General features: G+C 44.4%; 1 protein-coding gene and 1 long non-coding RNA gene across 4 annotated transcripts in view; one reads left to right on the plus strand and one right to left on the minus strand.

Annotated features, from left to right (window-relative positions):
- Positions 1 to 11,512, plus strand: part of atrnl1a (attractin-like 1a) — a 237,858-nt gene that overhangs the window by 217,447 nt on the left and 8,899 nt on the right. For all 3 annotated transcript variants that reach the window (XM_030441997.1, XM_030441996.1, XM_030441998.1), the window contains one exon: positions 3,263 to 3,377. In XM_030441997.1, coding sequence (XP_030297857.1) covers positions 3,263 to 3,377 — 115 coding nt within the window. The remainder of the gene's footprint in view (positions 1 to 3,262; positions 3,378 to 11,512) is intronic.
- On the minus strand, positions 10,857 to 11,472 carry LOC115596688 (uncharacterized). Its single transcript, XR_003986945.1, has 2 exons — positions 11,052 to 11,472; positions 10,857 to 10,904 (listed from the first exon to the last, which is right to left on the minus strand). It is a non-coding gene; the product is annotated as an uncharacterized LOC115596688 (long non-coding RNA).

Below are 11,512 nucleotides of genomic sequence, written 5' to 3' on the forward strand. Positions count from 1 at the left end.
GTGTGTGTGTGTGTGTGTGTCCTTTCTGTGTTTGTTACAAGGTGGTCCAAGTACTGTCAAGTTGAAAACTACTTTGATAGCAGCGTGTTAACGTGTCCTTTAATTACTCTGTATACATGCCCGGTGGGTGGTTGACAAACTGTAATATTCGGCTGTTTGATTATTTTATCCCGTATTAAACGTTGACGGTTGAGTTCCATCACACAGATGATTTCGGAGTATTTAGAAGTGAAGGTCGATCCTCCTAATTAACTATTTTGACGGCCGTTTTGTTGTTCTAAAACTTTACTTACAGATATTGAGCACAGATGGTCTTTTCCCCCCACAGTTACCAGTTTTTATATTTATGCAATCTGACAGAGCTGCCGAGTTCAACCACAAAACTTTACTGCTGGAACCAAACAGCTCTGTGGTCACCGTTTAATTGTGTTCAACAGTGTTTGTTTCTCCAAAAAGAAGAGAGCAAAAAAAAAAACAAATGGGATGAAAATCCAGTCGTCATGCTGGGATACTTTTGTTGACTGCATAAAGAAACAAATCAGTGCAAAATCACACAAATGTAAGATTGTTCCCTTTAAAGGAAGCGTAGAAAAGGAAGCAGAACACTAAAACATTCACATGTTTTTATGTTTTCCCCAGAAAATCTTCTGGTAGCTTGCTTTTTATGGTTGTGTTTAGCATTTTGCAGTTGTTAGCGAAAGATCATTGTCTCGGTTAAATATTGGAAAAGTTTGTGATGACAGAGTGTAAACACTGTCAAGTGGTTGCACTTTTTCCAACCTCCATCCACTGTGACCACCGTCCGAAGATTTCGACGTGGTAAGACAGGCCTGTCAAATGAAAAGTTTATCGCCTATATTTATTATTTACAGCTGCAAAGAGGGAAGTGAGGAGAAGAAGTTGTAGAGTGAATAGTTCTTATGTTATTCAGGCGACATTCATGTCCCAAGTGAAACCAAAGTCATTTAACTTACCAACGTAGTGAAGTTACTCCACGTACATGAAGTACACGTATGCATGTTTGTAACTTAATTACAGAAGTAACGTAGGGATTTCAACCCAAACCACAATGTTTTCCTAAACCTAACCAAAGGTCTGTTTTTTGTGTCGCTGGTATGCTGCATGTTGCTGCAAGCGACATATTGTCTATGGATTTGCGAGGTTGCTATCGACATATTTAATGGTTCTGGTATGAGGATGTGTTGTGTTAAGTAGCACTTTACATCTGTAGGAACATCATCTGTGCAACAAATACAACATACGTGGCAAAATTAGTTACTTACAATACTTTAAATCACAGTAACAGCAGCGGTATCGGAGTGTTTTGTGTTCACATCTGGGTGAGATCTGTAAACATGGCTGCTGTTCGTGTGACTGGCGTTCTGATCCGTCACATCATCAAGACATTCCTAAAGTCGGAGTGTCATTTGAAGCTCACAGTTGTCACACGAACTGACAGATTTTGCTCGTCACTCAGAGGATGAATGAGAATTAATGAAAGGAAACAGAGAAAGAAGGAGGACAAACGGCGATCAGGGAGATAAATAACTCTATGAGCCTGTGAGCTCTTTTTACGTACACATACTGTATACAGTGTGTGTGTGTGTGTGTGTGTGTGTGTGTGTGTGTGTTAGCATATACATCTCACTCCCCAAAGACCACAATAATGAACAGGGTCTATACGTCTGTGACCTCTGCGGTACAGAGGAGTCAAACCTGATCAATACTATTCTATGACTTTCCTCCTCAACGTATATTCAGACGTAAGGAAACACCGTCCAGCCACAAAATATCATTTTACAGCCGGTGAGACTCACAGGATGCACAATCAAGTCCCCGAGGCTCCGATGTTAACATTTTAGGATTTAGGATCATCACTTCATTGTGCATTTATTTCATAACGACTTTGTGTTGTCCTGCTGCAAGAAAGCAAGTTTGACTTACTTGATTGTACGTCGTCTTTACGTGGAGTATGATCAGTGATATAAACGAGAGAAGCTGTGATCGTGTGTATATAAAAACCTTACATATTTGGAGCAGAAGTGACGGCTACTATCTGAACATGAGATGGACACTTTGCTCTCCTACCTGTCTGCATTAGCTGCACAGCAGGCGGAGCTCCACACGCTGCCAGTCAGCCTGCTTCCTCCCCCCGGCTGGGAGCTTTGATCAGTAGGGAGGCGACAGCAGGGATCCGGTATGGATGGTACTGCATGAGCTTGATGGGAGCATTGTGGACCTGTACACACATATTAAATACACAGATGTTGCCACTGGTGTAGAGAGTCTGTTCTGACGTTGCCTAAGAGGGGAAATAAACATATATCGCCATGATGTTGACGGTAAACGGCTACAATGGCTGCTCTCTGTTTCAGTGTAATTTGGCTTTATCCTACGCTGCACATTAAAGGGATATTCCGGTGTAAGTTTAATCCATGGTCTAAATCACCGTGACTCCCTCTCAAGAGATCACCAAAAAGCCACAAATAATGCTCAGAACAGCACCAAACTTCAGCAACAGTACAAATAGGGTCTCAGCACATACTCCAGGGTATCTATCCTCCGCTAGCTTAGCTGGATTTCTATTGTGAAGCTAAAAACAGAGTTCAACTCTCCTCCATCAGCTTCCGGGTCGGGGAAGTCCCAACACGACGATTACCGAGTGCGGTTAGAAATGCTCAATTCCGTTCTTTTCCCTGTCCGCTCTCCATAATAACTGTTATAAACTGGCAGGTAAGACACATATGAACTTTGATTGCTTTTCCATGGAGTCATAATCATACATTTTCATCCATGAGCCGCGGAACTCTACTGCACTCGGTAATCGACTCGTCAGGACTTCCCGTCAACAGGAAGCTGCTGCAGAAGAGTGGTAAATTTAGTCAGCTTTTCAGTAGAAATCCAGCTAAGTTAGCGGAGTTTAGATGCCCCGAAATATGTTGCTGAAGTTTGGTGCTGTTCTGAGCATTATTTGTGGCTTTTTGGTGGCGGTTTATATTTGGATCCATTTACTGCAGTGTATTGTTGTCGTGCGGTCGTTTCTGAGGTTGATAAAACTCCGTAAATTAGCGGTCTGCTAACTTGATCTCTCGAGAGGTCTAACACAGTTTCACGGTGTGTTAGACCATGGATTAAACTTACACCGGAATATCCCTTTAACACATCCTCTCGTATCATTTTTACTCATTTTCTCTCCATTTTGTACTCAATCTACTTGTTTTCTTGTCCCCCCGTGTGTGTGTGTGTGTGTGTGTGTGTGCAGGCGGTGCCGAAGCCCATCGCCATGGAGCCATGTTGGGGAAGCAGAGCAGGTGTTCTGACGGTGCTGCTGTATCTGCCCAGAGTCCCATCTGGGATTCCACCGCCGGGACAGTCTGGTACGATCCACAAAAACACAGACAGACGAGTAAACAACATAAAGAATGATAGTGTCTATTTTTTTATCACCTCCTCTTCAGGTTTAATTTGTGTTAATCTGTCCCAGATGAGGAGTCACAGTTCCTTCTTTCCCCTCCGCCCACCCAACTCACTGAGGACAGTTGTGACAGTTGTGAAACTACTTTGGCGTGTTTGCATTCAGTAACTGAATCTTCTGCGTACACGCTGTTGCATTGAGCTTTTCCTCTGCAGTGGATTCGGTTCACCTTCTAATTTGATGCCGGTCTCTTTGTATTCTCGGTGTATATTGTCCAGTAAGGTGCTGCAACAATATTCTGCTTTTAACAGGGAAAAAAAAGCGCTGCCTCAATCATATTTTGTGCTGATAATTTGAAACGGCAGGTCGTGCATAATGACCAGCTGCAGCGGCTGCCTCTATCATCCGCAGACGGTATTTATGTTCAGCCGTCAGACACTTAGCAGGCACAGCTAATGCCACTTTTTTACGATTGAGTGGAACAAACATCAACTCTCCGACCGGTTATTTCTCTGTTTTCATGTGACTGTCGCCCTTGTTGTAAACTGTCAGCTGTCTCTGATCCATGAAATCCCGTATCGTCGCCATTGTAGGCTCACAAAAACACTGTCCACACCGTGTGGGATCATTTTACAAGTTGGAACTGTTCAACGCAGCTCAACGACGTCTAAAAAGACCCCAGATGCAGCGAGCGGTGCTTCTCGTGTGCCTGGCGGCGGCTTCCCAACAGCTCTCATGTAAAAACGGCTCTGGCAGTTAAAAGAAAAGCAGAGTAAAAACAGTAAAATGTGATGACATCCGAGGCATCATCAAAAAGTGTCTTGATGTTTCCCCGCGCTGTCGTCATTAAAAACGGTCTGCAGCCACAAACCAGAGCAGAGATGTTGTTTTATAGCCCGAAGGTTACATGTTGGAGCCCCGCGGGTCGTATCTGCAGTCGCTGCAGACAAAAGACATCGCTCTGTCGATCTGTGGGATCCATTTTAATACCTCAAATGTAAATGCAGAGATCCGGCCCGCTGTGTCTGCTCATGGTGTCAGCTCAGATTCATCACATCAGAGAAATTAGAAAAGAAATTCCGTACGGCTGTAAATGAATTGAACATTTTGCCAATCTTTAAGTTCATTATCTGACAAAACAACAGACTGTTTCCTGCTTTGCTCTGATTAATATCTTTGTTATTTGAATATCTTCCAAGTTTTGTTCGGCTTCTGGAAATTGTGTGTAATTTTCTAGACTAAAACACGTGAATCAAAAGTGCATCTTTTCTTTTGATTTAAAGATTTCCAACGTCTGTTGAGCTGCTTTCGCTCTTAAATGCAGAAAGCAGAAATACGACATGAGGCCATAAAATGTTCCGCAGATCAGCAATTTATATCGTATTGTTTAAATCCAAATGTTTTTATGTTATGATGGAAGAATGTTCTTACTGTTAGCGTCAGCAGGTTTTTTCGCAGTAACATAATGAATAATGCAGAACAAATCTTGACATATGGCACCTTTTAAAGGAGGTCTGATGTGGTCGGACCTGCCTGGTTTCCCTCCAACACTTACTGTTGGATCAATTGTTCCCCTGAATGAGACATCCTGACTTTCCAGTCTCGGCTCACGTTGCCGCTATAGACGGACGACACGCGATACCCCCCGTTCGCTCCAGCCGACCGCCATGCGGCTGAGAAATCTCCGAAAAAGACGGCAGCACTTCTCACAGACCCGACCTGAGGGCTGGAGGATTACGCAGCGTCAGCAAGAGGCCAATCTTCTCTCCCTCCAGCTCATCTTCCATCTCAGTCCACCTCTCATTCTGTCCCCCGGCTCACACGTATACATTTTTTTCCTCTTTTTTAGACGTTCCCTCTCCCCTGCAGCCGTAGGGGGAGATTGCTGTCAGTTTGTCTGTTGGCAGTTACGGACTTTATAAAGTGGACCGTATGGAACTAGAGCAGGTGTGAGAAGCCGCAGTTCCTCCAGGCAGGAAGCAAAAGCCCTCAACACACACCGGCACCTGAGAGAGGAAAAACGAGCAGAGCAGACGGAAAATAAAGCACTCTCAATGAAAGGGTGTTTGTAAAGGTAGAGAGAGCTTCATGCCGAGGCCTTTAAAACGTGGCACCAGTCACTGCAGTCTAATACAGAGGGGAGAAACGGGGAAAGTGTCAGTGTGTGTGAGAGAGAGAGAGAAAGTCAAAGCTTTGCTAAACCCTCAGAACATTATGATGATACAAGAAGCCCTCAGAGAGGTTAATGGTGGTGAGTGCGTGAGCGGCGACTGGAAGAAGACTGTTATTCCAGTCGAGAAAGTGAAATAAAGTGAATAAACTCCATTTTATCTTTTGTCAAAATCCCTCAAAACACACAAGTCTGATTTTAAATGTCGACTCCGGGCAGCCTGTGCTTTTAACAAAGGTCACGAGGTGAAGATGTGAATGGTGCAAAGATGCTATTAGTCTTTTGAAACTCACTTTCATAGTTTTCATTCCTACTTCCTGTTAGATTTTACACACACAGCCTCAATCAGCACACAAGCAGCAATCTCTCTCTCTCTCAAAAAAATCGATGGTTAACAGTCAGACGTTAAACGCGTAACCCATTGTAGGTTTTTATTCTTATTTGTTATAACGTAGACTGGCTGGAAAATGACTTTATGACTCTGTGAAAACATATTTAAACTCCTGGATCTGTCCCTTTATCAGGAGACACATAGAGAGTCGATGGGGTCTATCCCGGCCTGAGACCCATCCTCCATTCAAGTTCTGTGAAAATCCATTTCTGTGTGTAATCCTGCTGACAAACCGACCAACTAACAGCCACAAATGAAAGCACAACATCCTCGGCAGTGTTTAACTAAACTCATGATCACTGTAGTGAGATAATAAGCTCTTGAAATCCAGACGTACAGTCACAACATAACGTAAACTTACTCCTAAAATCAGCTGCACAGCTTTTGGTTTCTGCACTTGGAGAGATTCAGCTCAGTTAAAGTTTCACTGTAATGCCCATAATGGAGCTCACATATTTGCATTACGTCACATCCATCACACTGATTACACTTGACGCTCTCTTTGTATCTGATATTTTTTGTTGACTAGTCGTTTGGCCTCTTTATTTGTTCACTTAAATCACGCTCAGATATTTAATGTGAATAAAAACCAATTAAACAGGCAGAGAAATGTCTGACGTGAGACAGAAATGAGTCACAAACCCCAAAACTGACTCTTACATGAATCTGACTGCTTCTGCCAAAGTTTAAAAACTTGACCAGACTGCAGGAGTTTATATTTTTGCTGCATTTCATCCGTTACCGGCCGTGTGCTCCCCAGGCTGAACACACTCGTCCGCACTCTCTCCCTTCCCTACTTGACATGACTTGAACCGAGGCTGAAGATCAGGTCGGATTGGGTCACGTAGCGGAACTTTAACGAGGCCAGTTTGTGCACCGTGACAACCCGAGAGGCCGCCGGCTGCACGACTGCAATTTGAGGTTGACAAAAACTCCAGATCAAACCAGTGTGAGGGCACTGAGACTGCAGTGTCCGTGTGTCGGAGGGGAAAGCACTGTTATTCCGCTGCTGGGTTTTGTGTTCACCGCCTCGCACCATCTGATGTTTTGGACATTAGCTCATCACAGCCGCTGCAGACTCATTTAGGGGGGAAATTAGTCCAATAAGAGGCTCGTCACTTCTAGTCAGGCTGCTCTCTGGGGGACATCCGGGCTCCTCTGTTGTTGTTCTCACCAAATCAATGAAACAGCCGTCCTTGTTGTGCTCGAAGCCTTGAGTCGATGATCGTGTCTTGGCGTCTGTTTGAGGAGCGATCGAGAGTCGGACACGACATAGTAATCCCACATATAAATTTATTAAAGGGATATTCCGGTGTAAGTTTAATCCATGGTCTAACACACCGTGAAACTGTGTTAGACTCCCTCTCGAGAGATGAAGTTAGCAGACCGCTAATTTACAGAGTTTTTTCAACCTCAGAAACGACCGCACGACAACAATACACTGCAGTAAATGGATCCAAATATAAACCGCCACCAAAAAGCCACAAATAATGCTCAGAACAGCACCAAACTTCAGCAACAGTACAAATAGGGTTTCATCACATAGTCCGGGGCATCTAACCTCCGCTAGCTTAGCTGGATTTCTACTGAAAAGCTGACTAAATTTACCACTCTTCTGCAGCAGCTTCATGTTGACGGGAAGTCCCGACGAGTCGATTACCGAGTGCAGTAGAGTTCCGCGGCTCATGGATGAAAATGTATGATTATGACTCCATGGAAAAGCAATCAAAGTTCATATGTGTCTTACCTGCCAGTTTATAACAGTTATTATCGAGAGCGGACAGGGAAAAGAACGGAATTGAGCATTTCTAAACGCACTCTGTAATCGTCGCGTCGGGTCTTCCCCGACCCGGAAGTTGATGGAGGAGAGTTGAAATCTGTTTTTAGCTTCACAATAGAAATCCAGCTAAGCTAGCGGAGGTTAGATGCCCCGGACTATGTGCTGAGACCCTATTTGTACTGTTGCTGAAGTTTGGTGCTGTTCTGAGCATTATTTGTGGCTTTTTGGTGGCGGTTTATATTTGGATCCATTTACTGCAGTGTATTGTTGTCGTGCGGTCGTTTCTGAGGTTGATAAAACTCCGTAAATTAGCGGTCTGCTAACTTGATCTCTCGAGAGGGAGTCTAACACAGTTTCACAGTGATTTAGACCATGGATTAAACTTACACCGGAATGTCCCGTTAAGTACTGACGTAAACATAAACACACATGATACAACTTCAAAAACAGAGCAGCAGATAAGAAGTGTTAAAAAAAGAATCGCCCACCCATCATCCATCCCGGACTCTCGCTCCTTCTCCTCCCTTCATCCTCCCCCACCCCTCCACTCCCCAGAGAGACTCTCGGCAGAGGGTCAGACGGCAGCCCTCCATTGATGTTATCACGTATGAACGTGAAGTCACTGCAGGCTAGCTCCACCCACCCTCGACGGGGAGACACTTCAAGAGGAATCCTCGATGAGCGAGCCTATTTTAGCCCGCCTTCCTCACACAGTCCTCGCTTTCTCGTCTCTTTGTTTTCTTCTTGTCCTCCTTCGCTCGGCTCCCCTGAGGTGTCACCATTAACTGACCCTTTGTATGTAAGAGGCAGAAAAAGAGAAAACACCAATGTTGGTTTCAGAAGAAAAAAAAAAAAACAGATGGCTGCAGCACCAGCCTGAACATTTGTAGTTTCTCTGCTGGCGATTCAAACTCACTTCTTCTTTTTCTATTTCTGTGTTGCTCTTGAGTTTCGTCTTCACGCCTCGGGCTGAAAGTGTGACACGTGTTTGTTTTGTTGGCCAGTTTGTGCTTCTCTCTCCCACCGATCTGATGTCCCTTTGAAGCGACCGAGCTGAGATTAGCTCCAGGTGCCACAAACTCTGAATACGTAAAACACCGATACCTCTGTGGAGATTATCAGGACTTGAAGATACCGTATCACCCTTGCAGCACTCAACTGGCATCGATTACCTCAATCAAGCGTTGTTTTAGTCAGAGAAGAACTCCCTGTTGTTGAAAGGAAACAGATGCAGTTAGATCCAAATGGGAGGAGATACCAGAACCGACCCAGAACATGATGAAGGAATCAAACACCCGATCTAGTCTGAAGGAGCTGGAGGACATGAACTTGGGAATAATCCATCTATTACCTGACCTTCACCTGGCCGGCAACCATTGTTGCTCGAACCTTTAATGCTTCCAGCTTCTAAAATGTAAAAATGTGTCGCACCTCTTTATTATGTCTGACAGTTAAAGTGAAACTCTCGCCAAAAAGCAACCTAGGCTTCATTTGTGAATGTACCCGAGTCAAACCTTCGTGCAAAAGCATAATTACGACGAAAGAGTCACTTTTAAGATTTACCGTAGATTCGTTTTCGGGTCAAACTCATTTTCTCCATGCCGCCGTCATGGCAGACAAAAATAGTCAATCCCCGAGTGCGACCTAACAGGCATGAGAGTAATGGTGGACCGCTCCTCAAGCCTTCCTGTTAGGTCGCACTCGGGGATCGACTATTTTTGTCTGCCATGACGGCGGCGCACCGAAGATACAGCTGTTAACGTGAGTTGTTCAGAAACCTTCTTTTTATTAAACTCTGTGTACACAAACAATGTTCTCAATGCTCGTGTTCATGTGTAGAGACCCTGGTGATACTACCAGCAAAGTTTCATGTTGTGTCGAGACTTCTTACTGTTTTAAAAATAGAGATTTTGATGCTATCGTAAAAGTGCCTGTAGCACTCCCATTGAAAATGAGCTTGCACGAAAACGTAAATACGCTAAATCTTAAAAGTGCCTCTTTCGTCGTAATTATGCTTTTACAGGAAGGTTTGACTCATATATATTTACAAAAAAAGCCAAGATTGCATTTTGGCGAGAGTTTTGCTTTAACAAAGGTTTTAGACTGTTGGTTGGTCAAAACGGGCGACTGAAAGACATCCTTCAGGCTCTGGGAAATTATGATGAGCATGTTTACATTTTTTTCCATCAAGACTTCAATTGCTAATCAATTACTAGTGACAGTAATTGGCAAATTAATCATAAATGTTTGTTTCAGCCGTACCAGGAACGAGACTTAATGTGAAGAGAAATGACACAATCAAGACATCAGCATAACATCTCACTGTTGGGATGTCTACTTCTTGAATTACATTATCCTGCACGACGGCACCTTAATGCTGATAAATGCACTTTCGTCACCATTTTGTATCGAGCTCTGGCTTTTTGTCCACAGGCGAGTCTGTGTGGTGACATTACGGGCTGCAGAACAAGTAGAGATCTCTCAGCGCCTTTATGGCTTTTCCTTCACTCTGATCTGAGTCTTGGATTCTTGCAGTCCTGAAAATTGCAGAGAACAGAGGCGACCCGCTGCTGTTGGAGTGTCTGACGGCCGTCGGCAGCCAAATTGCAGCAGACGAGTCGCACATGTTGCCCGTCCGAACAGCTTGACCACTGAGCGACTGTCTGACTGATTCAAAGTCACAGTGGCCTGACAATGATGGACAGAGCAGGAGAGAGAGAGTGACAGTCAGGACCAGAGAACGACAGGAAGGGATGGATGGGAAAAAAAAAAAAATACAGCGGTGAAAGAGATTGTATTTTTGGCTCCGCTCTTCCATGGCCGCTAGCTCACTTCATCTCTCTGCTGTCAGTTTTACTTCTTAATGCCGTGCCTCCCACAGCTGCAGTTGTTTCATTCTTTATTGTCTGATATAAAATGAGACTCAATCAGCGGGTTAATGGATTTACCAGGCTGCACATGTTCTTTGGTGCGGTGGAGTTTCTGAGGAAAGACTGTGGGCTTACATTTCCTTCTCAGCCTCTCTCTTTCTCCTCTCCAGCTCAGATAGTGGGTCAATAGAGACAGAGGCGCAGCGGTAATTCACAGCCGCCTTTTTTTCCCTGCGCTAATCTGCCCATTCAGCAGCGGGCGATAGAGTCGGGAATATCTGAGAGAGTGAGAGAGAGAAAGAGGTAAGAAAACACAGGTGCTGCGAGACGTTTGAAAGTCTTTGTGGGTAAAAATAGAAAAGAGCAGCGTGAGAGAAAGGAGGCAGAGGTTTGATAAGAACAGACTGGTGTGAATTAAAACATACCTGTGAGTGAAAACATGTAGATGGCTGGAGATGTATCAGGAGCGAGAGGGAGATAAGGGATTGAAGGAGTTGTTGAATAAGTGCGGTGGGTGGTGAGAGTCCGCGCCGCCGCCTCCCCCTCACCCACAAAACCAGATTTGCATACTGCTGCAGCGACACTGAGACGATAAGCCCTCGTGGTTCTGCTTTGATAAATCCACTCCTGGTTCAACTCTAAACCAACTGAGAAGTAGAAACGAAACATAATCCCCCCCCACTGCATCTCTCCCTCTCCCTTTACTTCCTCACTACTCTCTTCTATTTTTAAGTCTTTCAGTTTCTTCACGATTTGACAATGAGATTAAACTGTTGCACGCGTTTTGGGGCAAATTTATAAGATTTAAAGCTGCTCCCAGTTTGATCTCTTGTGGATTCTGGTGTGGACAAAATGGAAACACCATCAGACTACAGAGCGGCTGCTT

This window comes from Sparus aurata, chromosome 15 (genome assembly GCF_900880675.1).
Source record: "Sparus aurata chromosome 15, fSpaAur1.1, whole genome shotgun sequence".
Taxonomy (NCBI): Eukaryota; Metazoa; Chordata; class Actinopteri; order Spariformes; family Sparidae; genus Sparus; species Sparus aurata.